Source organism: Paramormyrops kingsleyae, chromosome 1 (assembly GCF_048594095.1).
Source record: "Paramormyrops kingsleyae isolate MSU_618 chromosome 1, PKINGS_0.4, whole genome shotgun sequence".
In the NCBI taxonomy this organism is placed as follows: domain Eukaryota; kingdom Metazoa; phylum Chordata; class Actinopteri; order Osteoglossiformes; family Mormyridae; genus Paramormyrops; species Paramormyrops kingsleyae.
Genome location: NC_132797.1, coordinates 70,978,914 through 71,006,021, shown reverse-complemented (window position 1 = coordinate 71,006,021; position 27,108 = coordinate 70,978,914). Strand labels below are relative to the sequence as shown.

General features: G+C 43.7%; 3 protein-coding genes across 4 annotated transcripts in view; 2 read left to right on the top strand and 1 right to left on the bottom strand.

Moving 5' to 3' along the window:
- Window positions 1-706: 706 nt before the first annotated feature.
- gpalpp1 (GPALPP motifs containing 1) lies at window positions 707-5,089 on the bottom strand. The gene is made up of 8 exons (XM_023795970.2): window positions 4,911-5,089; window positions 4,505-4,646; window positions 4,144-4,251; window positions 3,901-4,027; window positions 3,443-3,574; window positions 2,787-2,951; window positions 2,448-2,549; window positions 707-2,359 (listed from the first exon to the last, which is right to left on the bottom strand). Exons 1-8 carry the CDS (start codon window positions 4,990-4,992, stop codon window positions 2,141-2,143), a joined length of 1,077 nt encoding a protein of 358 aa, XP_023651738.1. The 5' UTR covers window positions 4,993-5,089; the 3' UTR covers window positions 707-2,140.
- Window positions 5,090-5,172: 83 nt separating this feature from the next.
- On the top strand, window positions 5,173-11,780 carry nufip1 (nuclear FMR1 interacting protein 1). 2 transcript variants are annotated; one of them, XM_023795846.2, is made up of 11 exons: window positions 5,173-5,632; window positions 5,782-5,846; window positions 6,039-6,140; window positions 6,271-6,333; window positions 6,442-6,518; window positions 6,915-7,007; window positions 7,321-7,502; window positions 7,783-7,914; window positions 8,323-8,546; window positions 10,590-11,206; window positions 11,451-11,780. In XM_023795846.2, exons 1-10 carry the CDS (start codon window positions 5,308-5,310, stop codon window positions 11,202-11,204), a joined length of 1,878 nt encoding a protein of 625 aa, XP_023651614.2. In that variant the 5' UTR covers window positions 5,173-5,307; the 3' UTR covers window positions 11,205-11,206; window positions 11,451-11,780. The 2 variants fall into 2 exon arrangements, with proteins under 2 accessions (XP_023651614.2, XP_023651531.2); XM_023795763.2 differs by having other exon boundaries at window positions 10,590-11,780.
- Window positions 11,781-16,947: 5,167 nt separating this feature from the next.
- Window positions 16,948-27,108, top strand: part of LOC111855724 (TSC22 domain family protein 1-like) — a 43,928-nt gene continuing 33,767 nt past the window's right edge. The window contains exon 1 of the mRNA XM_023835025.2: window positions 16,948-20,551. Within this exon, the coding sequence (XP_023690793.1) occupies window positions 18,042-20,551 (2,510 nt within the window). The 5' untranslated portion in view covers window positions 16,948-18,041. The remainder of the gene's footprint in view (window positions 20,552-27,108) is intronic.

The following is a 27,108-nucleotide window of genomic DNA, read 5'->3' as shown; positions in this document are numbered from 1 at the left end:
TGTTAGTTAAATATTGGTTTCAAAACAATGTGATAGAGCTGAAATCTTTGTCATCAACTCATGTACATTTCTGGCAGCTAAACTCCATAAATTGCTAATCAAAAACATATCAAATCAGTCAAAATAAACTCTTCTTTTGCTCTCCTCTCACTGGGTTATTTAGGAATACAACAAGCACCTGTCAGAATAATATCGCAAAGTTAATAAAAAAAACGGCACTGCATCCAAATAGCGTTTATCTTCATGCCAGGTCAGCAGCTCAGGTACCTGGCCTGATGACACCTGGAACATTGGATCGTGCTTTTCACACCGACTCATTAGCGGTCAAGAAATAAGCCCACAGCAGTCGACGAGAATCAGCACAGCGCTGAGGGGCTGCAACAGCGCGACACCCCCCCCCCGAAGCCACATTCACCGCCAACTTCTGTGGCGAAACCTGTTGCTTAGCAACTACTTAATCAGTACCTGCAGCTCGTGAAGGCTTGGCAGAAAGCAGGGGCCAAAAACGGAGGGGGGGAGGGGGTGGAATGAAAACTGCAATTTACATTCCACACATTTCTGTATGAATCAAGTCTTTAATGGACCCAATTAGCTTGACCGCTGCAAAAATGGATCTGCGGACGCACACCCTGTAATCGGCATGCAAATTACCAGTGGAAAAGTGTCACCAACTGGAAGAAGCTTACACATGTGATACAGACCTAGATGTGGGCAGACTCAGCTTATTTTAATTTCCTATAGTCATAACAAAAAAAATACAAGTACAATATTCAGACTAAGAACGAAATGAACACAAAATCTAGGATTATTAATCATAAAATGTGCTATTGTATGCAAGACAGGGTAACATCATGTAAATAGACTTTAATGACTAACCCTGTTAATACATTTGCAAATATGTGTTTACCCACCAGAAAGAAGTTTATAAAAGGCTGTTTTCAGTGACATTTTAATTTCCAAATTATGATATGTAATTACGCTTAATTTCTCACAATGATAATTGCATGATATTTGCCAACCTGATGAGAATATGCAGTCAGGCAGGCAAAGAAAACATGCTGACTTAATGTTCACATGTAGTATTTTACTCTCACAAAGACTTGTTGCTGGAAGTCTAACAGAGGGCTTATCGCCACCCAGTGGCCAAAAAAAGATATTGAGTCCTCAGAACTATTCTTTTTGGTTCAAATTGTTGTGCTCCTGGGATTTCTGGCTTTGGTAACCACTGATACAGAAGATCAAATCACTTCCAAATTATGTGACAAGCTTTAATATAACTAGCTGTACTAATTGGATTGATCTGTTGGGTAGGTTGACTTTGACCAGGCCTTAAGTTTCTGAAACATCATGGATTGGAAAACTGCATGTTATTCAACTCAGATCATTTTGGGTTCACTTTCTACAAGAAAGTACTGGGATCAATTGCTAACAATGGATTTAAAACTCCAAACTACCCATTAATTATAACATATGAGAAGATTAAAATATTAATTTAATGATAAATGCTGATGTTTAGTCTTCACAAAAAATATTATGCCCTTCAACATGCCTTATGGTTCATGAGATACGACAATAAAAATGTTTGAAAACAAGATATTGTTCACTTTATATAAAAAAAACACTCTGGCATCTCAAAGTATTCCTCAAATAAATAAAATGCAGGTGCCAAGTTCCATTTTTAAAATTCTGAGGAGAGAGTAACATTTGATGTTGCATGAAATGAACTTAAAGATTTTTAAAGTGAACAGCCAACACACTGGTCCTCAAAATATCTGACGATGACGATCATTCAGCCTACACTCGGAAAGTAAACATATTAGTCTAAATACGACCCTGTGGTTGATAGGCTCCTGCTGGCATGCCACCTGATGCAAGAGGAGGACCCTTAAATGCAATCCCCAGCTAGGAACAGACTATAAAAGGGAATTATTTCTGTTCTTTTTCTGGTGCCTCTCTCTCTCTCTCTCTCTCTCTCTCTCTCACACACACACACACACACACACACATACCTCACAACTCACAAAACAAAGTTCAATTATGAACAAGAACTCCCAATTCATCAGACCCCAAATCCTACGCCTTTGCCAAATTAAAGAGCTGATCTGATGGGACAGGATCTGAAACACTTTCCTCACACTACCTACAAGAACATACGATCCTTGCTGTGCGAGAACCGAGTATTCAGCTCCTGGGACTTCTTCAGCAGGGTCTGCTTCTGGGCCTCGTCGAAGCGGTTCACCTGGAGATCAGCATCTCGGTCGAAGGGCCGCCTCTCCACCGGCTTGTTGGCGTCTGCCTCGGCCTTGCTCTTCATCTTCTTGGTGTGCATATTGAGCAGTGACTCTCCCCGTTTGGATTCCTTTTTAAAAATGGAACAACATACATTTGGCCATTTCAGCTTCAGCCAGCGCTCCTGCCACCAACGCAGCCGGTGAAGCTGAGCTTACATTGTACTTGGACACCTTATCTGCCATCTGGAGGTCTTTTTGGGAGAAGCGTGGTGACTCTTCCTCCTGTGGCTCACCACGTTGTTTCTTCTCCAGACATTCCTGTGGGATAGGGAGGGAACAAAAAAAGAAACAGATCAACCCCCCACTTGATGATTAATCACCATGGATTGTAAAAGCATGCTGCACAGTAAACTCCTATGAGTTTTCCTGGTCTTACTGAGCTTCAACAACACTTTTCCAAATGATACAAATTGCTAAAATGATAAGCTTTGGCTGTTGCCTTGGATACAAGCATCCGACTAAGATCATAAGTACTGCGTTGGTCGTTAGACGTGCCTGGGCTTTGCGCTCGCGGTCTGCGGGGGTGTCTGTCCAAATGGAGCGATCTTTGTCCTCTGGTCCAGACCGCTTCTTGAAGCTGCGCGCTCCTAGGCCAATGTGCTGAAGCTCAGGCGGAAGCTCGGTCATCCAAGCCTCCCGGGAGAGCTCCTTGGGACTGCTCTGCAGGTGGGAACGAGCTCATTACCTCCTCCCTCCTCAATTACAGTGCTCCTATAGCTCAACAAGTAGAGCATGGTGTCAACAGTCCAAAAGTCAAGGGTACAAATCCAAGGGAACACACATTAATAACGCCTCTCTCTACTGTAAGCTGCTACTGATAAAACAGTCAGCTAATGAATTAAATGCATCAGTTTTCTTTCCTTGCTACTTTAGGACACAGAAGGCCATGACAGCAAATGGGCATATTTTGACTATCCATTTTCAATCAAGTGACATGCTGTTTTACTCAAACATTTGAATATTTGAAATTTAAAAAACTTAATCCATTAAATTACATTTCTAAGTAGAAATAGATCTGTTGGATTACTGACATGTGAAAATATGCAATACTCAATGATTAACTTATTTCTAAATCAAAAATTCAGTTTTGAAGGACAAAAAAAAAACAAAAAACAAAAAACAATAAAATGAGTCCAAGTGACAGTCCTTACATCACCATGAATAAGTTTCTCTTTCATTCTTCTTGCTCGGAGTTCAAAATCCATGGCAACATTGCTGCAAGCGACTCCCTGGGCAGGCATAGGCCCAACAATGACATCATCCTCACTGTCACTGCTGGACGCCTGTACAGACACAGCCACACACACACACACACATCGACACAGTCAACACATTTACACTGGCCGTTCCAATGCCCAGTAACATCTGCTACACAGGAACTGGAATTCATCTTTAATCCTCCTAATTCTACCTATAACATTAATCAACACAGGATACTAAATACCTCCTAAGATTAGACAATGGGAAAAATGTAACAAACTAAATTATTTTATGGAGAAATTACACGAGAAGCTTTGATTAGCAATGCCCTGTATCCACGTAGTGGACAAGCAGCTAACAGATGAATGGATAGATGGGTGGATGTACGTTTCACAATATCATTCCCCACCTCTGCCACATAATCGGGAGGCAGTGCTGGCCCAGAGAAGACCTGGCCGTCTTCGTCATTGCTGTCATCGTTATTGACATGTGAAGCCTTGAGAAATCCTGGCGGAAGGGCAGGGCCCAGCACCGGCCTGACAATAAAACATCTGCACTTATTTTGCACAAGATGGTACTACTTCAATACACAATTCGTTGCCTACACTTCTCTGTATGTTACTGACAGACTGGGAACACTGCTTGTTAGTACCTTTCTGGCGAGCTCTGCTTCTTGTAACCTGGTGGAAGAGCAGGCCCAAAGAAACCTTCATCTTCATCCCTCTCATCTTTCTCTGATTCTTCCACCTTACGCTGCTTGCTTGAAGAAAAAAAAATCATAGTTTTTAACCTAGCAAAAGATCACCATTTACAAAACTGCGCAGCATTCAATGACACAGCTTAGTTCCTTTATGTTACATTGCATGGGATCTTATCTTTCACGTCCCGGTGACTCGCCTACAAGGAGATTTATACTTTAAGATTCACTCATTTAACAATATCGCACCTCCTTCACCTGTAAGGTGCCACCACACACTGTGAAGTTAAATAAAGGATCTCAGCCTTCCACGTACTTCGATGTCGGGCCATCGCCTATCTCCTGTTTAACAGCCGGCCTGCTTCTCTTGAAGACCACCTGCTCTTCCTGTTCGCTGTTATCCGACGAGCTAGAATCATCTGCCGGTTTGTATCCCGGCGGAAGCGCCGGACCTGCAACTGCGGAAAGAGTTGCGTTTAAAAAACAGGCTGCACCCACATATAAACTGCCACCACTATTCCCGGCTACTATGCAAACCAAAGCCACTTCGATTTCACAATCAGGCTGACAAGAGACTCCTGCAAAGAATGTCTTTTTAGTAGTCAGCCTTGGAATTTCACTGGTTACGGATATACAGTATTCTCGATGTAGTTGGTGTATATTGAACTGTTCACGTTAGAAACATATCAACTTAACCAAACAGTTAAGTGATTTACATGTACCTTCTCCATCGGAGTCATCGTTAGTGCGGCTTTTAATCCATGGAGGTAGGGCAGGTCCAATTAAAACATCATCCTCTGACATAATTTTAAAAAATCATAAACCATCCGCAGCCCTTGATTAACTTGTTCTTGTGTTTTGAACTTTTGGTGGAGACCCTTTGACCCCGCTTTGCTCCGGAAGTGAATGAATAAAAAGCCGGAGATTTTAGCACATACTGCCACCTTGTGTTCGTTACTTTAAAACACTTCGAAATTGTTTGTACGTATATATAAAGACAGAGACGACATTGCTTCGATCCCATATTTTAATTGTGTATTTGTACGGTATTAATTAACGTTATTAAACAACCTTTCCGAAAAGAGTGACCGGCCTGTTTCCGGATATGACGTATGACGCATGACGTATTACCCACATGGCTTGGAAGCAGAGTGGAAGACATGTGCAAGGGAATCCAAACAAGTTTACGAACGTCGTCTTGTTGCTGAAGTTTATGTCGCCATGAACGATTTTAGTCAATTTCCACCTCCATTTTTCAGCAGCCCAACCCAAGACTCTGTACTCCGACCTCCGGTGTTTAACTGGCAACCTCGTCCCGGCAGCTTTAACTCTGGTAATGGGAACTGGTTTCAGCCTCCATCTGTTCCGTGGGTTAGAAACCCTCCAGTGAATTGTTACAGAGCACCTACGCATTGGAAGAGTGGCTTTGATCCAAACCGTAATGGTGAGTTGCAGCTTATGTGCATTCTGACAAATGTTGGTGTCTTTAGTTGGCAGTTATAATATATACCCGTAAATATACCCGTAAAACGTCAAACCAACCGGTAACCTAAACGAAAAACCGTATCAGCTTAGCTGTCGTTTTTGTTTTAGATCGGCATTTCAATACGGGCTATCAACGTCATCTCCAGGAAAATGCACACGTGGGGAGAAATAAGGTAATTTTTATTTATGCTTCTGCGGTGTCGTATGGCACTTTAAACAGAGTTAGTTGTAATCAATATACTCACCAAGGCCACAGTAACCGTTCTGAAAAACAGTAAGATAACTAATGTCAAAGCCTCAAATGGAGTTCAAAGAGGAAATATTCTGCTATACCGGGAAAATGTTTTACTGTTTTTATTTTTCAGAAAAAGAAAAAGGAACCAGTGTTTATGCATTTCTGTGACACCTGTGACAGAGGTTTTAAAAATCAAGAGAAGTATGATGAACATTTGGCACAGCATGTTAAGGTGGGGATCAGTTACACTTTACATTTCTGCTCCTTGGTATGAAAAAAGTCAGTTGTACCCTAATATTCTGAATGAAGTCTGGCATTCCTGTTTTTCAGTAGGAGTGTTAAAACATGCCTCTTTTTTTAAGTGTTCAGTGGAAGGCTGCAGTTTCACAGCTCATGAGAAACTTGTCAGCATTCACTGGAGAAATGTAAGTAAAATTGAATGTTTAGTTGTAGTTGACAATTCATGTTTTGCAGTTAGGTCCAACTTTTTGTTTATATGGTTGATGCAACATGAATTGTATCAATTTTGTTAGAGCCACGCGCCTGGAACCAAGAAGATCAAACTTGACACTGCAGAAGAAATCGCAAAATGGAGAGAGGAGAGAAGAAGGTTAGACAGCTTTAAGCCTCCCACTATGTTCAGTATCTTCTTTACCTCCCATTTTCCTTTTGTCAGAAGTACTTTTCCAATATAGATGTTCTAAGTAATCAATTGTGCATATGTGCAGTTCTGCATTTATTTTATAACCAGTATTTGGTTACAGAATAACCACTAGGGGGAGCACATGTTTGGAATTTTGATGTATATGGGAAGTTGAAATTATTATTTTTTTACTTCCAATGCAGGCTAATAATGAAATGGAACAATGTACAACGAGCAGTAGTTAATTTTAATATTTGCTTTTATTGAAATACACAGTTTAATGCAGGTATATTTAAGGATCATAAATATAAATGTATGTATGTATTTCAAAACCGATAACTGTGGACCAACATTATTTCTTAGGAACTATCCCACTGTATCCAATGTGGAAAGGAAGAGAAGGATACTGGAGGATCGAGAAGAAAGGGGAGAGGTTCTGGAAACGGCGCAGTTTGGGTACGCTGCACTTTCATCTTTAGGCCCTTCATTGACTAGACTCATCTGCTCAGGTGTTAGATATTGTATTTTGTAATACTGTCTTCTCAGATCTGGATACAAACGAATGGGACGTTATCTGAAAGAGAATGAAATATGTTTTCACTAAATGTATCTTTACTCTTTTGGTGAATTCATACTGATTTCTTATTCCTGTTCTCAGCATCTGCATTGATGCTGCTGTTCTGCAGCATGGCATGTTTGTGTTGGATCTCGCGCGCGTTCTTTCTGCATGTGAAGAGCCAGAGCTCACTCGGGTCTGTCCTCTGCTCAGGCGAATGAGAGGAAGGGGTCGCGGCTTCCATCAGCGAGGCAGGAGGTTCCAAAACAACCAGAGAAGGGCATGGTCAAGGCCGGGGATGCCTGGCCATATGATGGGAATGACCACAGCCCCACCCCTTAAACGTAGCCCCAAAGACGGAGATCCACTTGGAGCCATTGTTAACAGTGACCAAGGTCAGAGGTCACTTGTTTCTTTTGTCATTTAACTTTGTATTCTGATATAGGGTTTATGGGACTGCATTCCATCAGCAAGTGCCAGGTAAATGAGGTACGTTACATAGTGAAGGCCTCTCAGGTCTTCAGCACAAAGAAGGGCATTCGTGCTTAAAGCTGCCACGTGCCTTTCACCACCGTTTTATAACGTACGGGCATTTTGTCGTAACGTGCGTACTGGCTGTTCTGGAGCTAATCTTTTAATAAAAGTGTGTTGAAAGTCCGTGGTCTGTCCTTGTAGAGTCTGACAAGGACGAAACAGCCGACGCTGGAAAAGACGGCCTGACTGTGACCCCGAAGCACATGACCTCCGGTCTAGGTGCCCTCGTGGCCAACTATGACTCCACCTCTGAGAGTGACCAGGAGCCAGAGGGTGCGGCATTCCGTTGATGTTCAGTCAGATATCTACTTCCTGGCATTTTTTTGTAGACCTTCTGTTTTTTTTGGTCAAGATCTCTTGTTTATGGTCTGCTTTGTAACCAATAAAACGATATCGTTCTCCAGTCTTGGAATATGTCAGTCATACTTTAGAGATTTATTATTGTATTATTACAGGAAGTTATGATATTGTTCTAATTTCATTCCTCGTAAAACATCTGGTATTAATTTGACAGTGTTGCATGTTGTGATATTAGGATGTTTTCTCTGTGTGTCTCATGCATTAAGTAATATTATCACAACAAGCAAGGAACTGAATGCTAGATACCTGTATAATTTTAGCCAGGTAGGGATTTGCATCCAGGTATGTGACAGTAACGGTAACGTGTGCTTCCTCTTCCAGCTCTGCCTATACTGAAGGTCAGCAAGGTGCTTGAGGAGAACCGGGTCATGCTGAAGACCGTGCCTGAGAGTGTCAAGGGTCAGCCACCTCCCCGGGGGTCAAGGGCTCCCGCAGCTACTAGTGCACCGTGGGCCGGCACTGCCCCTAATAGGCCAGGAAGAGGGGGGCGTCCTTTCCGAGGCCCGAATGCACCACAGCAGCGCCGCCCTACACTACTGGAGATGGTGAGTCCCCAGTCCATTGGAGCGAAATGGTGCATACTGTCTACTGTGGGAGCTGCTGAGTATGGAAAGCCAGTCCTGGGACATTCATTTATGTTTGAAGAGTTATGTTGGGGAAAAAAATCCATTCTGAGCTTCTGATTTTATATATTGTCAGAAAAGTACTTTTTAAGGGTATTTTCCTGTCTAAGGCACACAGAACTAGGGGTGTCCTGATCCACTTTTTTGGTACCCTGATCCATTCAATATTTATATCTGCTGATTCTGAGTCCCGATCCGACCTTTTAATAAATATTTTAATATTCATACACATATAATAGGCATCGGTGCATAATTCGTCTGAGAAAATGTCACCGTTTTACAGTGTTCTTCATGATGGTTCTTTAAGTATCTAATTTGATTTGTTGTATTGAATGACGCCGTGTTGCTACCTCCTCTCAAAGGATGGCATCGCAAACATCGCAAGTTGATGTTGGGCCGCCTTCAGTTTCCAATTTAAATCATTTCCACACGGCTGACATCTCGATAGTTTGTGGTTTCAAGGCCCATGCCTGAAGCTCAATGCAGCTCAATGCGGCTTGCGATGGAACTTTACGATCCGCACAGCTGACGTAAATTGGGCGGACGCGGCAAGTGAAATAGATCGGGTTCTGGAAGCCGATACCGTTCAATTAAAAATGGTCTGGGTTGGCCCCGATTCTGATCTTTGATATCAGCCCGGGATATCACTGCATAGACTACATCTGCAAGCCCTGTTCCTTAATGACAGTGCACTTTGCTGACTTTGAAAAGGTCTCATGCTGCATGGAAAAGGTCCTCATGCGATAGACCAGATCGGGTGGCAGTGTAGCTAAGAGTGGGCAGCTTGTCACTGGTGCCACCTGGGAAGCTGCTCTGCAAATGGGCACAATCGTATGTTGTTAGGCAGGTGACATTATCTGAGTAATAAAAAAAAAATTGTAGCAATTGTTGCTCCAGATTTTTTTTTATCATTTTGATTTTAGTCCCATGGATCAGAAATGCTGTTACTGGGAGACATTGCTGCTTGTTTTTGTTATTAAAAGCTCTCAATCCGTTGAGAACAACAACTTTTGTTTTGTTTTAAAAACCCAGCGAAATACTTGGAAGGAAAGCTTATTTATTTGAGGTAAGGTAATGATTAGTTGAATCATGTGGTTGAGTGCCTAGCTAAAGCAAAAGCCTGTAAACAGCAGTGCCCACCCCCCGCCCCCAGAAGCGGGCTTGAGTAACTGTCCGTTGGGGCAGCAGGTAAACGCGTTTCCCAGACCCCTCCGGCGGTGACCTCATCGACAGCGTCGGCCAACTGAAGTTTGCTGACAGCAGATGCGAGCGCAGTTTCTATACCAGGAGTGGCTTCGGTCATTCAGCAGCATAGAACTTGCTGAATGTACGCACTCAATGGGGTTGCCAGGCTACCGACCCCTCGGGGCAATTCCAGTGAGCTAAACCCGGCTGGAGAAAGGAATTTGTATTCACATAAGAAGATTTGTGGGTGAACGGGATGGGATAATGTGGTTTAGTACCATTCATTTCGACTTACGATTCATAAACTCAATCGGTACACGATGCATCAACAGCGGAAAAAGTAGCCAAGTTCAGAAATTAACTGAAATTTGTTGTTTTTTTGCTTGTTTTTTTAAATAAGCAATTGATTTATGTTTCTGTGTGGCCATGTGACACACTTTGGGTAAATGTATGTGCAAATAATTTTAAGGCAAAATATTTTGTAATTCGGTAATACCTTTTTTATGTATACTCTGTGGCTGTAATTATAAGGATTTCTTTTTCCTCTTCTCGCCCGACATTGTGAAGAATATACAGTACTTCAAAAACAGGGGGGGGGGGGGGGTTTAAAAAAAGAAACTGCTTCAAACTAATGCATTTTTCCAGTGTAGTTTATTTCCTAATCGATGGCAGTTTAAGATCTTTGAACGAGAAATGAATCCTCACATTGGGTTTTTAAGTTGCTGAAGCGACTGATCGAACAATCATTTAAGTAAGAATGTCTTCATTGTGTCCCCATAGCTGCTGGCCCCGGAGATACGCCGCGAGAGGAATGTCCTCCTGCAGTGCGTCCGCTTTGTCGTCCAGAACGCTTTCTTCGGGCTGGACGACAAAGCTGAGGAGAGCACTGCAGTGGACAGTGGTTCGGTCACCAAGCTCGAAGGAAAGCGCCGACCGTGGACTGAAACTGGAGAAGCCACATCTACTAGAAATCACCAGTATGGGCTTGACCTTTCTGAGCAGAATGTTGGGGTTGGTAGAAGCCAGCATGCCTCAGAACCTCCCAGCCTAGATGGGTCCACCCAAGACCGTGGGCAGGACTCCGGCAAACCTGGATCGTTAACCGAGAAAACGTCAGCATCTCTAGGCCACTGTACAACAGGAAGTGACCAAAACAGTCAGCTGCCTGTAGAAGCTGAGGAGCAAACGGGGAATATGTTACCTGAGGAGCAGGAGGTGGATGGAGATGTGCGTCACTCTGAGGACAGACAGCGCAGTGGGAATACTCAGCATGGAGGTCTTGGCTCACCAGGGGACGATTCCGGTACGCGTGAAGAGCAGAATGCCCAACCAGCTATTCCTGTGGTGGATGAGGACGTTTGGGAAATCTCTGAAGCGTATACTCAGAACATCTGAAAGTAAATCTCCATGAATCAATACCCTTTTGTGTATGCATGAATAAATTCTGACAACTTAAAATCTAAGCCCAATTTTTGAATATTAATGTCGGCAAATTATTACGAAAGTCCAGTTAAAGTTCTTTTCTAGCTTTTACGAGCCATTAATTGTCAATCAAGAAGACTGGTTACCCCACCAAATAATGCAAGTGATGTAAGCCTGGTTAGTAAATAAGTCCTGACTTTGACTTCCATTCATTTGTAGCTCTGCTGGGTGTGTTGCTGGACTTCAGCTGGGCCTGTGCACTGAGCGCTTCCTCGTTGTCTGCCTTTTCCTCTAAGGGCACGTGCCGTCAGTCTCTGCAGTCTGAGACGTACGATGGCTCTATAAAACTGCCTCAAACCAAGTATTTTGTGTTCGGTTTATTTCTTTTTAATATGTGTATGTTTGCATAAATTGAGTGGTTATTCAGGCTGACCATTTATTAAAAACATGTAGTTCTGTCATGTTTTTTGTTTTATGACACAACATGTATGACAAAAAGCCTTCGTTTTGGTTCATGTCAGCAAGTAATAAAGTTATTTTGCCTCTGAAGTCGTGCTGATTAAAATGTTTTATTCATGCTCAGTATTTTTACTGATTTCATAATTTTGACAATTGCTGAATGACATTTCATCTTTATTTCGTTTCTTTTTTGGGCTCATGCAGTGGTATTTATAAGTTGTTATAGAATATGAGCATTTTAGGCTTCAGAACTTCCTTAGGGATGGTTTGGTCTGAATGGTTTTCCTCCCTCGCTGCTTTCATGGCTGCCTTCTGCTCTCCTGCACATCTGTCGTCCTTTTCGTTCGTCAGCCAGCTCAGGTTTTCTCCTTGGGCAAGGAAGCTGTCAGGTGCTACATTGGTAATTGATGTCAGTGCCACGTAAGCGTTAATATGCAGACATGTCCTGCCTGGAAGCTGGAGAGCAGTGAATGTCTTGTAACCTTCTGTTTGTATGCAGTCAAAGGGGTTGTATTATTAAAACAGCACTTCTTAAAATTGCTGCCTTTGCATTTTCATCAACACAGTCTCTTCTAGCTATTATCGGAGTCATATTCCCAAATTTAAACAATTAACTAATAACTAAAAATTTAATATGCTAGTGTTCATATGTGGGGTTTCTGAACTGGCCGGAAAATAAGGGTTGCTGCCCGATTTATCCATACTCGATGCAGACCTTCTGGTTTGGTGTGTGATCATACCATGTTTGTTCTGCTTGAATGGGCCCCTCACACACAAGGCAATTATTTCCCAAAAAAACACAGGTAGTTCATTGCAACTTTATACCGTTGAATAATTTGACCTTGTTTGACCTGCATCTATTCATAATGGAGCTCCTCAGACAGGTCTGTTGGTCCCTCAGTAAGGACTAGGAAGGATTTTGTTTTTAAATGACTTACACCACAATCCACCTAAATCTGATCCATAAGCTTTCTTTTCCTGATCTGGTACAGACTGGTCCTTTCGCAAATGTCCAGCCATATCCTGCAGTAAGCAGGTGACCCAATAAAGGAGAATCTGATCAATGGAAAGAAGAGTGCATTACCAACAAATGTTCAATGAGCCCTGCCTTGTAAATGATCTGGGTCTTTTTGAAGGATGATTTGAATGAAAGGGGGTTAGTGTAATGATGATTTTAAAACTTTACAGATTAACAACATAAGCAGCCCTGAACTGTAAGGTGAGTTTAAGTCGCCCCAATTCTGCCGCGCTGCTGCCAGGCCTCCACTTCACGCTAGCTCTAGCTTTTTAAATGTCCTATAAAGACTATTATAAAGACTATACTATATAACAGCCTTTCCCAGTCCAGTCTTCAGGGACCCGCAGACAGTCCACATTTTTGCTTCCTGCCAGCTCCCAATCGGCTCCCAATCGACTGTCTGAGAAGAAGCAAAAACTTGGACCATCTGTGGGTCTCTAAGGACCGAGTTGAGAAACACTTCTATAAAGACTATGCCATATAAAAATCAATCGGTTTGAATTAAAGGAACAAAGAGAAGCACAGCTAAGAGTCAAATCACGTTCTTGTCATTTCACACACATGAAAGCAAAGCGAGATTCTTCAGAGCATCAGACGTCTGGGACCAAGAATAGCTGAACAATGAAAAAAAATTAAAAATAGCCAAAAACAACACACGACAGTACACAGCAACAAGAACAACAACTCAGTGCAAGTAATACGAGTAAACAGCAGTGCAAAATAACACAAAAATATTGCAGTGCAGAGGGATTTGGTGTGTGAGGGGGTGTTTGAGGAGGTCGGTGTAGATGTCCAACATGATGGCTCTCCATTCATGTGTCCCTGACCACTCGTAATAAATGATCTCTGAACAGGCAACGGTGCTGAATACAAATAGCAAATATAATTGTGTAGAGAATCTACTTCAAAAACTTTAACACTATGGAAAGGCAGAATTGGCTGGCCAGTGATATTTGTAATGGAAGTTAAATAATGACAGGGCAACAAGTAGTAGAGCATAAAACTGAGTGGAGGGCTGGAGGGGATACGGCTGGAGTATCCCTGGGCCAAGTACGTAAGCTGATCTACTTTCGTAAAACTCTATGCTTTATAGTGTCATGGTGTACATGTAATGAACTGAACAGTGCTTCACTAGAACTTGAAAACATAGTTCCTTACCTTCCTCCTACTGTGAAAGACTATTTACATTAGTTAAAAGTACAGAACAATCTATGAAAGAACAATATATTGTGATGAATGTTTATTATGTCAAATCATTTGTTTAAACTGTGGGAAGTATATTGTTGACTATACAGGAACCATAATATGAAGAAAGTGAAAAGCTAATTTGAATGGTTTAACTGGTTCATGACTTCATATGAATTGAAATCACATGCCTGTGGCTGCAGTTGGCTGGATGAGAAGAAAAGAGCATGAGTCAGTGTGGCCTGATCTAGAGTATTTAACAATAAGGTACAGCAAAACCCAATCAGCTGCTCAGCGGCCTGTCTAACTAAAATAAACCTGTAGCTCTGTGCCAAGAGGCAGTTCTACCCAACTGGCTCTAACACCAGGCAGCAGGGAAGAGCGGATGACAAGCTCTAAAGGCTCTCAGGCTGGGTGCCAGACCAACCCCCCTTGATTACAGGTCTCTGATGGTGGCTTCCATTTGGAACATTAATTCAGGTTCTAGAGGTTCTTTTTTTTCATTGCTTTCTTTGTCAAACATAATCCCTTTTGTTGTGCCTAAACTATTCTCTTGTGCCTAAACTATTGTTTTAAGCCTCATGATACATGCGCAGTACAACAAATAACTCTGGATAATTGATATTAATGTGGCATTGCAGAATAAATCTAAGACAGAACGCAATGTTTTCTCCTAGGTAATTAATTGACAAAAGTGGTTCATTAAAGAAACCCATGTTGTATTAATTGCCTGTTATTGTTCGATACTACAATAGCTGCCTGCGCTTTTTTGTTGCCGAGTGCCAGTGTGATGTAAACCTGCTGACGTCAGTAGACGCTTACATTGCAATCAGACCTTGCTGGCTCTCCCCCATCCTAACCCTCCTCCCCAACCAGCCCCGCCATTTGTATGGATGGGAGCGGGCTTTCAGGCAGCTATCAGTCAAAGCAGACATCTCCCCTCTCCATTGGGTAAGGTGATGGGGGTATTTCCCCATTAAAATGCAGGACGGATTGCGTTTAGCTCTCCGAAGACTGGCCCAGTCTTACATGTGCAAATGACATGGCAGCAGTTAAATCGTCAGGCTCTAGTTTTACGAGCTCATTCTTAAACCACATTTTCAAATATGCAAGGATGGCGGTATAGCACAGGCGATTCTAGGGTTTGAATATTGAAAAGGACAACTGACATCACATTGAACTGTAAAACTCTGATGGAGTTAATAAGAATGTTTTTGAAGAAATTAAATATCTCTGGTAATGAAACCTAGCAAACACTAATGGAATTGAGCATCTTTTTAGGGTTTAAATGTGGTCAGCTGGCTAGACAGGAGAGAGATGCCCATTTGATATGCTAGTATTCCAGTATAATGACGGCTGTTTCTTGCACGCTGCTGTTCGCTATGAAACTTGTTCACGCTCTGTTTACAGTGCTATTTGTACAGCACGGAAGTAAACTTTACATTTACAATGTCTTTGCGACTAATACTGAGGGCTCACGTTTTTTATTTCATCTGTTATCTTACTTTGCTGTGAAAGTTATCAAAATAATTAAACCATGGCAGTTGTGCAACTGAGAACTCCATAAAATATCATTTCTGTGCAAGCATGTTTGTTTGAGAGCAACATCATAAGGAAGTTATGGCTACATTTGCAATGGATCCAGAGAATCATCGGCTGCCTCACGTGCAATGAATAAACACCATTGGCTCCTGTAAAATTTTAATGATAAGATTGGTCCCCCAGTACGTTAAGCACTGACCATGAATGATAATTGTAATGCCACATCTGTCAGACATCCACATTAACAGTGTATTAAGGCTTTTAGGGATTTGCTACAAGCAAGCTAACCACTCATGGTCCACGTGACTCAGAGCAGTTAGCTATTAATCTGTATTGGTCAAGTCTTTTTTTATTTTAAAAAAGAAACACTATGCACATTTTTCTGAGGGATATGTGCTCACAGTTTAAAAATACATTTTAATGAATTTATATGTTACTCTTCTGGGATATGTAAAACACTGAGGATGAATGCCGTTGTTCTCAAATGCTCATTTCATAAAGGGTCTCATGGACCCCTCATCATGTGAATTCAGTCAGGGAAACAGCGTTAGGGCAAAATGAATGGGCCCACGTTATGACACACACACGCACACACATAATATATTGTATATATTATTTAATACATATAATAAGGTAATTATAGTTAAGCCACTTTCTAATGTGGTTCCTAATTTACTTACTTCAGCAGAAATGTTTTCAAGTTGCTTAAACTTAATTTCGGATTCAGTATACAATAATTCGTATGGTTGCAATCTGTATGGACAATGTAGACATTCATTTCTGTATTACTTTATTGTTACGCTTAATATATTTGGAAGATGATCTAATCTCGAGCAACGCATAAGCCACACATAAATATGCACAGTATATATTTAATTGGAAATATTCACTGTATATCAAATACATTTCTGCTTAGAAAGCATGCAGTTTTACTTAAAATATGTAGACGGGAAGCGATTATTCGTGGTGCATTTTTATTGGGAACTGGAATGCATTTGACTGCATATATTAATTAATTAATCATGTATCATACATGTACTCGGATCATGCTGTCATATACCAGTCACTGTTTTCTACATTTAAGGTAAAAACGGTTTAAAATTCTTTAGGTATTTCGTTTTCTTTTTGCAAAACACTTTTCGCGATGTTTCAGCCTCATATCATTTACTTTTGCTTTACTAATCTAAAATACTATTTACGTCCAATATTGTTTACATTTAGCCGCAAATTACCAATTATTTATTAGGTCCAAATAAACTGTATTTTTAGAGGGTGATCATTAAAGAAATTGAGTTAGATAAGTCCCCTTTGTTTTATTATCTGCATGTTTACCTGAATTGTAGACCGCGAATCTCATCGTTTGCTAGCAGCTTTTTTACTTTTAAATTCATATAATGCGCAAAGATCTGGCAACGCCCATGTCGTTAGAAAGAAATTGTTGCCAGCAGTTCACCCTTCAGCTGCAATGCTCCTAAATTAGAACAATACGTGAAACTGAATGTGAAACACAATGAGGTTCATGAACAAGAAAAAAAGCTTAACATAAAAAATTATCATTGTTTCTTTCGGCCAAAGCGGCTCCGGCTTTTATGTCATTAAGAAGTAATTGTGATCAGCTTTGTGTCTCCCACTCTTAAGTCGGATATATTATTAGCGAAACTATTGCACCGATCTGGTGTCAGTTGGAAGGCGTAGCCGGCAGCTCGTCCTCTGTATGATCGTAACATTTCGTCAGAAACTCGTTTCTGTTCGGGTACAGCTTCCGGAATCTCTCGGCACTTGCCGGCCGGTTCACCGAGGCTCCGTTTTTGTTCGCTTTTCCGCGTCCCCTCCTCACCCTCCGCCTCTCCCCAGACTGGCTTTATGTCTGGCGGTTCTGCGGCGTTAGCGCGCATGCGCCGTCGCCATGTTAGCGAGCCCTCCTCCCCCTTGTCTCGTCACAGAGAGAAACAGCTACATTACGAGAAGGTGGCTACGGTGGGGAGACGGCGAGAGGGTGATACAGCAAACATTGGATTTAAAAACAAAGACATGACAGGATGGAGTAAACAAGCGTTGTGATCGACGAAAAGGGGATTTTCCAATAAGAAGAATCTTACGTCGCTCACGGATTGTTTAATTTAGCTAACGTTGTTAGCTATTTTCAAATTATGCGACTCAGCGGCTGGCAGTGATGGAGATGGTCTCTTGTTGCCCAAGAAGTGATAGATGTATACTAATAACTAGCTATATTTTTGTCTTGTGTATATGTACTTAAATTGTCTTATAAAGATAAAAAATAAAGAGATGAACTGGATTTAAGACACGCAAGTACAAGCGCGTCTGTATAGATCGCTAGCTGCATAGTTAGCTAACCTAGCTATCACAGTGAGAGCTCCCGATTGGCTAGCGTTATATCACTGGGGGGAAATTTTACACCGACGGAAAGTTAAACTAGTTACGGCATAAAATAATATCAGTGACGGATGTTATTTTTTTCGATTATTACTTACCGAATAAAGTCTGCTCTCAGCTAAGGCTTTGTCGACTCAATCCTACCTGCTATCTTCTGAAAACGTGTCTATTTATTAGTCTGTGAACTAGCGTTACTCCTGGAAATTCACGAAATGCATCATCCGGAGTCATCAGGAGATTCCGCTAGCACTAGAAAGATGGCGCACCCGGCAATATTTCCTCGCAGAGGTAGTATTTCGGCATTGACAACGGCGACGAGTACTGGCGTTAGCAATAATATTATTTCTGCTGAAGATTATCAATCTCCCTTGTTGATACAACCCCCACCTCCGGTCGGCTCTTCCTCCTCGGGGCCACAACATCCTCCTCAGAGCCTTAACCTCCTTTCCCAGTCCCAGCTGCAGTCCCAGCCTCTCCCGTCGGTCGGTGCTCAGATGAAGAAGAAAAGTGGCTTCCAGATCACTAGCGTTACGCCGGCTCAGGTACCCGTAAGCACCAACAATAGCACTGCAGAGGACACTGAGAGTTACGATGATCTGGACGAATCGCACACAGAGGATTTGTCTTCATCTGAGATCCTGGATGTGTCCCTGTCCCGGGCCACTGATATGGGAGGTCCGTTGAGGAGCTCCTCTGAAGAGACTCTGAACAACTTTCATGAGGCAGAGACCCCTGGTGCGGTCTCTCCCAACCAGCCCCACCTTTCCAGCAAGCCATCGCACCACCTACCCCAGACTCATCAGCAAGGCACTATAGTGAATGGGACTGTACACCATCAACATCACCACCACCACCATGGGCAACACCATCAAGTGCATGTCGCTCAGCCTGCGGCCGCTCCCCCACCTGCGGCGGTCTCTAGTGGGCCGTCTTGGACACCAGAGGGGGGAGGTATTTCTGCCTCTGCTACCTCCACCACCGGGGTTTTGTCAAGCATTTCCCAGGTGATACCTGCTACTGCCGGCACTGGCAGTGTCACGGCCCCACCGTTAGCCAACATCATTCCAGGAATGCTCCCTGGTGCGGCAGGAGCCCCAATAAGTGGCGTAAACACCTTGACAAGCAACGTCAGCAATGTGAGTAGACTGAGTTCCGCAAGCACCCCGGTGCTGGGGATGACCAGTACCAAAAGCAGCAGCACCGGTGTTGCCCCAGGACCCGTAAGTGGTGTAACCGGCATCATAGGAAGTGGAAGCAAGAATATAAACTTGGTGCAAAAACAAGCTGTCACTACAACCGGCAGCGTCGCCATGATTACTGCCACCCTGACCGGTGGCTCCAGCGCAGCGGGGACCGGCACGCCCGGTATGGGCCAGCCAACCCCGTCTGCCCCACACAGCCAGGCTCAGCAGCCGGCCCAGGTTCCCGCTGGTTCCCGCTTTCGGGTAGTGAAGCTGGATTCCAGTTCTGAGTCGTTCCGGAAGGGACGTTGGACATGTACCGATTATTACGACAAAGAGGCGCCCCCTGCCACTGTCACTGCGGCTTCTGCCACGGACACCATGCCTACCCACCGGTCGGTGGAGAGCAGCGTGGCTGCAGAGCGGGAGGCCGTGGTCAGTGAAGAGGCATCGGGACCTGCTGCCATGCAGGCTTTTCAACAAGCCCAACACCAACCTTCTGCCCCTCCGCTGCAAGACTACGGCACCCATCCAGGGCTGCAGCCCTCCCATCCTAGCCTTGCTCAGAGTGTGCCCCAGCCTCAAGGACACCCCCAGGACATGGTGCACCCTCTCCTAAAGACCAGTGCGCCTCCCCCTGTGCCTGCCGGCATGGCTTCCATCCGGCCGCCGGCTATGGTGACTCCTGGAAGTCTTCCCCAGCCAGTGGTGCATTCCACCCCAGCTGTGCCCCCTCAGGGTTTGCCGGGGGTGGCCCAACAGATGGGTTACCCTCCCACACAGCCCGCGCCCACCCAAGCCGTTCACGCTTTGCCGACGAGCCAAGCAGGTGGCCTGCCACCCGAGTTCTCCCAACACCAGCCGATCCTCCAGGCCCCGCTGGTGACACAGCCTTTGCCACCTATGCCCGCCAGCCTGCCCCCAGTGGCGGCAGCTGCGCCATCTGGGGCTTCCCCAGCGATGGCTGCGGGTCAGCAGCCTGTGGTGAGTCTGTCTGCATCTGTCTCTCAGCCTCTTCACCCGGGCCTCCTGCCACAGCAGACCTCGTCAGTCCCGGTCCCTCAGGCGTCCCAGGGTGCCATCACCACTCAGATGCTCCCGGGTGCAGCGCAGGTGGCTGCCCAACAACTGATCCACACCCAACCACTCCCACCCGAGCCTCAGCAACCGGCCTCGAGTCAGGTCGCGCCGACGGTGCCTCCCAGCGTCCCGGCTGACTCCCAGCCCAGCCTTCCCCAGAGCTCTCTGGCCATGCCGAGCGGGACCCGATCAAGCCTCGCGCAGGGCCAGGGCTCGCAGCCGCCTGCCGGGGCCCAATACATCAGCCCACCCTCTGTGACCGCCACGCAGTTGGAGGATGCCCAGCGCCTTCTCTTTCAGCACCATTCCCTGCTTTCTCTCCCCAAGATGGCCGCTGGAGACGCTTCTTCAGAGGCTGGTGCCTCTCTGGGGGCAGAGGGGAGCAGTGGTGCAAATGCCTTAACTGCCTCAGCGGGCCTGTTTCCTCTGAAGAGCCTGCCTGTGGATGGAGAGGATGATGGGTAAGCCTGTCTGGGGTTCCTTCTGACCTGCCACTGATAAGATCTGATGGGCTTCTTTGGAGTGCATCTGTAGAAAACCTGAAACCTAGAAGAATCCTGAGTCCATTTTAGCAATGGAAGAGCTCACATTTGTTTCTGTTTGTTTATTGGATCTTGTAATTCAGTTCTGTTTTTTTTTTTCTCTTCTCGATCGTTCATACGTGGGACCTAGAAATACATTAGAAACCAGCCTCTGTGCAGTGCAGGGATTCTAAATATAGCCTGGATCACAATAGCAAGCCCATTTGAGGAGGAGAGGAAATATTTATCACACACAGACCTTCACAAGAGCCTCTATTTGTTTCTGCTTTTTAGTCTGAGGCCGAATTATGGACTGACGTTGAGCTATTTTTTTTTAATGGTTCCCTGGCAGTAATTTATTTTTCTGTATAGATTTGAATGCCTTTGAAATACGAAGGACAAGTTACATGTTGTAATGGTGAGTCTGTTGGAAGAACAGTGGCCTGGTTCTTCATTGGTTATAGTGACCTTGCAGTTCAGCCGTCTGCGCTGCTGCAGTCCATATATATATATATTTCTTTTTTTCTGCAATGTCACAGAGGATGGCGAACACACCCAGTGGGCACGAGTGCCATCCAGGCGGCCGGTTGCTATGGCCTTCAGCTTGTGGGGCTTTGCGAGGCGCGGGATTGGACAGATCCCGGTCGCCGTGGCAGCTCTTTTGTGAGTGATGCCACACGGATTCCTCAGTGTTCTCCAGGAGTCTGGCGTACACAGTGTTCGCTGCTGCAGCTCCCCAGATCACCGGCGCAGGCCTCTGCCCGGACGTGACGTGTTCGATTTAATCAGGGGCTGATGTGCGATTACTCCAGTGGAATGACCAGGCATTCCTTGCAAAATAATAAGTCTTGTGATTGTTGGAATGAAGTACATCTGTGCCTGTTAGTATGAATGACATTCTCACTCGGCTAATGTATATTTTTTTTAAACGATATACTTGATGCGTTTTGCTGTTTTTTTTTGTAAGGGCTCTTCAGCTCCTCCATGACCTCTCAGAGGTTTGTTTGTCCATTGACTCTGACATGTGTTTCTCATTATTTCAACCTTTTTAGGCCTTTTTGGTCAGTCATAGGCTTGTAAATCTCACACTGTTCCCGCTAAATTGAAAAACATTTTTTCTTTCTCTATATTCAGTTGCACCTGAACCTTTTTCAGAGGAATATATATTTCGAAACAGCTGGTTTCTCTAGAAATATGCTTACTAGCTGGAACGGTCTACATGTGGAAAGTCATGTATATTATATGTGAATGTAATACACACACACTCTTAAATAGAAGTTGCAGTAGAAGTAGATATGGAAATTTGTTGAGGGACATAAAGACTTGGTTATCCTGTTGAAGCTTACAAGCTTTTTTATAGTATTAAAAGCCTGTGGACAGCTGCTTGAGCTTTCAGTGCTGGTCATAAGTACTTAGCAAAGATGATTTACTCTTGTAATCAGTTTTAATGTTTGTTTCTGGTGAGGGGTTTGAATTACTTTGCCGCCGCAGGAACTACATGTTAATAATCCTTGGGATATTAGCGCCTTTTTTTGTTTACCGATAAAGCTCTTAAATGCTCAGCAGACTGTTATAGAATTGCCCCTGCAATCATTTCATGTCATTCCCATAGACCACCTTCTCATTTAAGTTGCTGGGGGGGGGGGTCCTAGTCAGTTTCCACCTTCTGTTCTGCGATTCTGTCTGTGTTTTACGGCTCTCTGTTCAAGACAACTGAACCTTAGTTTCAGGCGGTGGCTTGCATTCCTTAATGTTTTGTTTGCAAGGTTTTGCAAGAAGTTCAATTGATCATTTTGTGTTGGGGGAGATTGCAGACATCAGACTTCTGACCACCTATACTGATCACGGGAGGGCGTGAGTTATATCCACATTAGTGTAGAACACATTGCGGGTGAACACTTTGGCCAGGGTACCTGTCCATCACAGGGCACACATACAGTTACACACTAAAGGCAATTTAGGAACGCCAGTTTGCCTACATGCATGCGGCTCAGCAGCACAGGGAGAACATGCAAACATGCCAAGTGGCCGATCCACGCGTCAGGAATAATTTTCATGAGGTCATTGGGAGAAGCATTAAGTCGGGTCGGAGAAAGATTATGGGGCTCGGCAAGAGTTTCCTCTGGTTTTTAGGGAGAACAAAAATATATTTGAGATGTTGAAAAAGCAACAAATTGTATCGAAAGTCAGACAAGCTTTCACCCGGGTAAAGGAGAAGTGCAAGTGAGTCACATGGGCTGGCGTTTGGTGAAGTCTGATTGCCTGGCAGGAAAACCGTACACAAAGCAGAAGTGTGTGTCTGTTTTTTTTTTTTTTAATTTATTTAATTTTATTATTTTTAATTAGCCTTATACACATAGAAGCTGAGTGTGGATCTTATGCCTGCAGCATGAAAAACCTCAAACAGAGCAGCCCTGCAGTTCACCTTCGAAAAAGTCGGAGAGGCCTGGTTTGCGAGCATCGAATTCTCCTGCTGATGCAGATCAGGCATGAGCTTATATCGGGAATGCAATAGTGAGTAATAATTTTGGCCAGCCAGTAACAGGGGATTCGCTGATAATGCGAAGTGTGCTGCTCTGTCTAGTAACCCAGGATATTGCAGGATCAGGAATCTGAGATCCTGACGGCTAAGAAGCGACCTCTCTGTTTCAGGTAGAAGTACGTTTAAAAAAAAAAAAAATGCCACAGCATCAGTCACCGTGCTGACTGACGAAAAATAAGGAACACAATCACCTTCGCTGGCTCCTCTTCAAGAAACCCATGCAAGTTTCAGACTCTTAAATATTCCTGTCTGCCTGAATAGATTTTTCCCGCTATGAATGGATGCGATAATTTATTAAATTATGAATTAGCCTTTTGTTTATTATTAACTACTGAAGTTGTTATAAAGCAGTTTAATTAGTGCCTGATTTACACCTAAAACAGCAGGGAACCTGTTATTCAATTAATCATTTTAATAAAGACAATGTGAATGAGGAAGGTTGAATGAAAGAATGAAACAGCTTGTGACCCTCATGGGCTGGATTGGGCAACTGTGGGTTTTGGGTGTTTTTTTGTTTTGTGTTTTTTTTGCTGACCTAAAACATTCGTAGACAGAATGTTGCTGTCAGCAAGACACCTTTTTTGAATTTCTAATCAGGTGAGCTAATTTGGTATCAGTTTATTACAGCCATTCCCTGTGATGCCGGTGTAAAGCAGTTGGGCTGATTGGAGGATGATTGATGTCCGTGGTCCGGCTGACGTTTGTGTCACTACGGAGGATGGGGGGTGGTCGTTGGCACCGCTTCCCATCTGTGGGACCCGGTTGAACCCTGCTTTGTGAGCCTGGCCTTTGGGACCCTCTTCATAAAAGCCCTGGGTCAGTCGCTGATGGATCGTCCCCTTTCATTATCAGTTAGCTGTAAGCTTTGCTTAGTTAAGCTGCTGATTTACCACCCCCCAAGGTATGGATTTCTTCTAACTCTATTATAATATTTTCAAATACGGACAGTATCAGTATATATGTTGTTTGAGTAAAAAGACATGAATCCTCCATAAGAGGAGAGGACATTATTTCCGTTTAAGATATAAATAATCACACATTTCTCCAGTATTTTTGCAGACATTTTCTTTTTAAAGATTGAATTTACCATATACGGTGATGGGTTGGTGCCTCACCCAGGGTTGTTCCCTGCCTTGCGCACGTGGCTTCTGGGATAGGCTCCAGACCCCTCTAACCCTGCACAGGACATGAGTGTTGAAGATTTATGGATGGGTGGATGTCTCTGTCTGAGGCTTGTATTCCACTGCCCCAGACCACTTTTCCAATTTGTTTGAAAATCGCCTTGAAAGCCCAGTGCAGTTAATCTGTAGTTTGTAGGTTTATAGCCCATCGTCACGGGAGACCCGCAGCAGTAGCCTTGAATGAGGCACATAATCTCAATGGCTTCAGTGTGACGACAGGCTGTATAAAGGGTGGGACAGAGTGTTTCGGTAGATCGACGCACCACCTGATTTTAATAAAGGTAAATGTGAGTTGCATAGCGTGCACTGCATGTAAATGGCTGGCAGTTTTACATTTTTTCTCTCACACGTCTGAATTTTCTGGTTGAGTTTCCTGTTTGGCAGAGAGGCAGGCCCGTTCTCGTGTCCTCGCTGCCTTCCGCATGTCGTGGCCCTGCCCCGCGCTTCCTAATCCGCGGCGGCCTTCTTGCTGATTCGCAGACCCGGTTTGGGATATTTGGCTGCAAAGTGTGTCGGTTATGCTCTGCCATGAAGTGCATGATTCCTCTACTAGCCTGACACCTCTTTAAAGTCCCTGAATGTTATTAAGGGTGCAGTCTGCTCATTGAGTGAGTGGCTCAGTGGTCTAAGTCTCTGTGCCTGTGATTAGAAGATCATTGGTTCGAGTCCTGGCCTCGGCGGAACAGTCACATGTCCGTGGGCCCTCGGGAAGGGCCCTTAACCCCCAGATCTAGGGGCCCCACTGGTTGGGTGACCCTGCACTGTGACTCCCAAGCTTGGGAGAGCAAGAGGGGTTAGGTGAAGAGAAACATTCCACCGTACTTGTACTTGGACAATTAAAAGCATCTATCTTTTTAGTTATATCATGTATAGTCTTATTAGAATCAAGGGATACAGATGTATGATATTTACCAACTGTTTTAATTTATTGGTATTTATTGTTAAAGACATTTTGTTTGCTCGCTACAGTTAATGCTTGGCTACCTGCATGTCAAGTATACAGCCTTCAGTGCACATGTATAACAAGCAGTGACGGTTGTATGGGAATTGCGTGTTATGTGGCTCAAAATCTGTTGATATAAGAAATGGTAGAGCAGGTTTTGTTTGGGCTGATTTGATCAAACTCCTGGCTGGGTATGGATTCATTCACAGTTCGCCGCACACTTTGGTGTTCAACTCTAAAAATAACACAAAGGGCTCTTTTGGTGTAGTGTCACAAAGCTATAATTATTTTCTTGCTGAATTGTGACCACATTGGCTCTGTGCATTTGGGCTTGAGTACTTTAACAAGATTTTAAAATCCATTGTTTTTGAGTAGCACAATTAGTTTTAATCCTGTGCTCAACCTGCCCCAGTGAGAATATTTTTTCTTTTTCAAAAATGCAAAAAAGCTTAAATGTAATAAGTATGAGGAATTTTCAACATTGACTTGAAAGACTGGTGTTTGTATATTTGCAGTAGCATTTTTGCTCTGAAAACGGTCCTTTTGCAACACGTTTTGTCAATTACTGAAAACTGCCGTAGGGCTGTCGTGATCATGTCACGATGTAATCGTGATTATAAGACATGCGAAATAATCAACAGGGCTTTAGGTGATGGGTAAAGCATTTGTCTGGACACCAGCTCTTCAGTACATTACGGACATTTATTTACGTCCAAAATTTGGAAATCGGATTAGTAGTTTGCCTAAGATATTAATGAGAAGCGTATTGTGACGCTCAAAAGCCAGTAGTCTAAATTCAGCGTAACCTTATGAGTATTACATTCAGTTACCGGAACACGCCGCCTGCTATTGTTTTAGTAAATCACGGAAACGATGAGTACTGAAGTGGCGGTAAGGAATCGGACATCTCGGCAGTCATAGCATTTTTTGAAAGAGGAGATATTGTGGATAAACCAGGTCTGACACTTTCAAACGTAAGAATACGCTGAATTTATACAGATCACTGTTGGGCATCACAGTACGCATCTCATTAATATTTAGGCACATTACTAATCCATATACCAAACTATGGGTGTAAGTAAATGTCCGTCTAGTTCCGAAAAGCCGGTGTCCCAACAAATGTGTCACCCGTCACCCAAAGCCCTCGTGATGATCGCCATATAATCGCCGTCACATCGTGACGTGACCGCGACAACCCTTATTCTGTGTTTTTACGTATGTTTCCAGTACTGGCAAGGATTGTTGTGCTGATGCATTGTTTGAAAACTATTGACTGACAGATGCTAATTTTAAGAATGCCTAGAGAGGTTTTGGAAAAAAAAAATACTGCTCCCAGATCTAGAGAATTATTTTTAATCGCATGTCCATACCTGCCGTTGTATATTTACAAAGTCTGTTATTATGTTGTCAAAGGAGGTATTGTTAGGTTTTTGCGTTTTGTTTGATTTATTCTGTTTATATGGCACTAGTACTGCAGGAAGCAGAACCATGGCTTTGCATGCTGTCCTTAGTCTGCAAATATAGGAAGACGATTATCTTGTGTTTGCCTGTAGGAATGCAGTCTGCTCTCGGCAGTGCCGGGCTGCGGGCGAGAATCATTCTTTCTGCGTCGATCGAGTCGATTATCTCTGCAATTAGTGAACCGAATGCAAGGAGGCGGTAGGAGGCAGTGATTTGCATCTCTCGCACCTGAAGTACTCACCAACTTTAACTAGGGCAATATGAAGCCCAATGGGATCTTTTTTCCCCCCCAAACATCCACTGTGACCTGAGAATATGTTCATACTCACTCCCTTGTATGCCTGAGTACATTCAAAGTGTATCAGTTTTC

Bases quoted from the DNA above. Each gene is read 5' to 3' on its own strand.
- gpalpp1 (XM_023795970.2), bottom strand. From the start codon at position 4,992: ATGTCAGAGGATGATGTTTTAATTGGACCTGCCCTACCTCCATGGATT. The intron at 3,575-3,900 runs GTGGGGAATGAT...GTGTCTGTACAG, and splicing joins CTCCCGATTATGTGGCAGAG to GCGTCCAGCAGTGACAGTGA. The intron at 2,360-2,447 runs GTAAGCTCAGCT...ATTTTTAAAAAG, and splicing joins ATAAGGTGTCCAAGTACAAT to GAATCCAAACGGGGAGAGTC.
- nufip1 (XM_023795846.2), top strand. From the start codon at position 5,308: ATGACGTATTACCCACATGGCTTGGAAGCAGAGTGGAAGACATGTGCA. The intron at 6,334-6,441 runs GTAAGTAAAATT...CAATTTTGTTAG, and splicing joins TCAGCATTCACTGGAGAAAT to AGCCACGCGCCTGGAACCAA. The intron at 8,547-10,589 runs GTGAGTCCCCAG...GTGTCCCCATAG, and splicing joins GCCCTACACTACTGGAGATG to CTGCTGGCCCCGGAGATACG.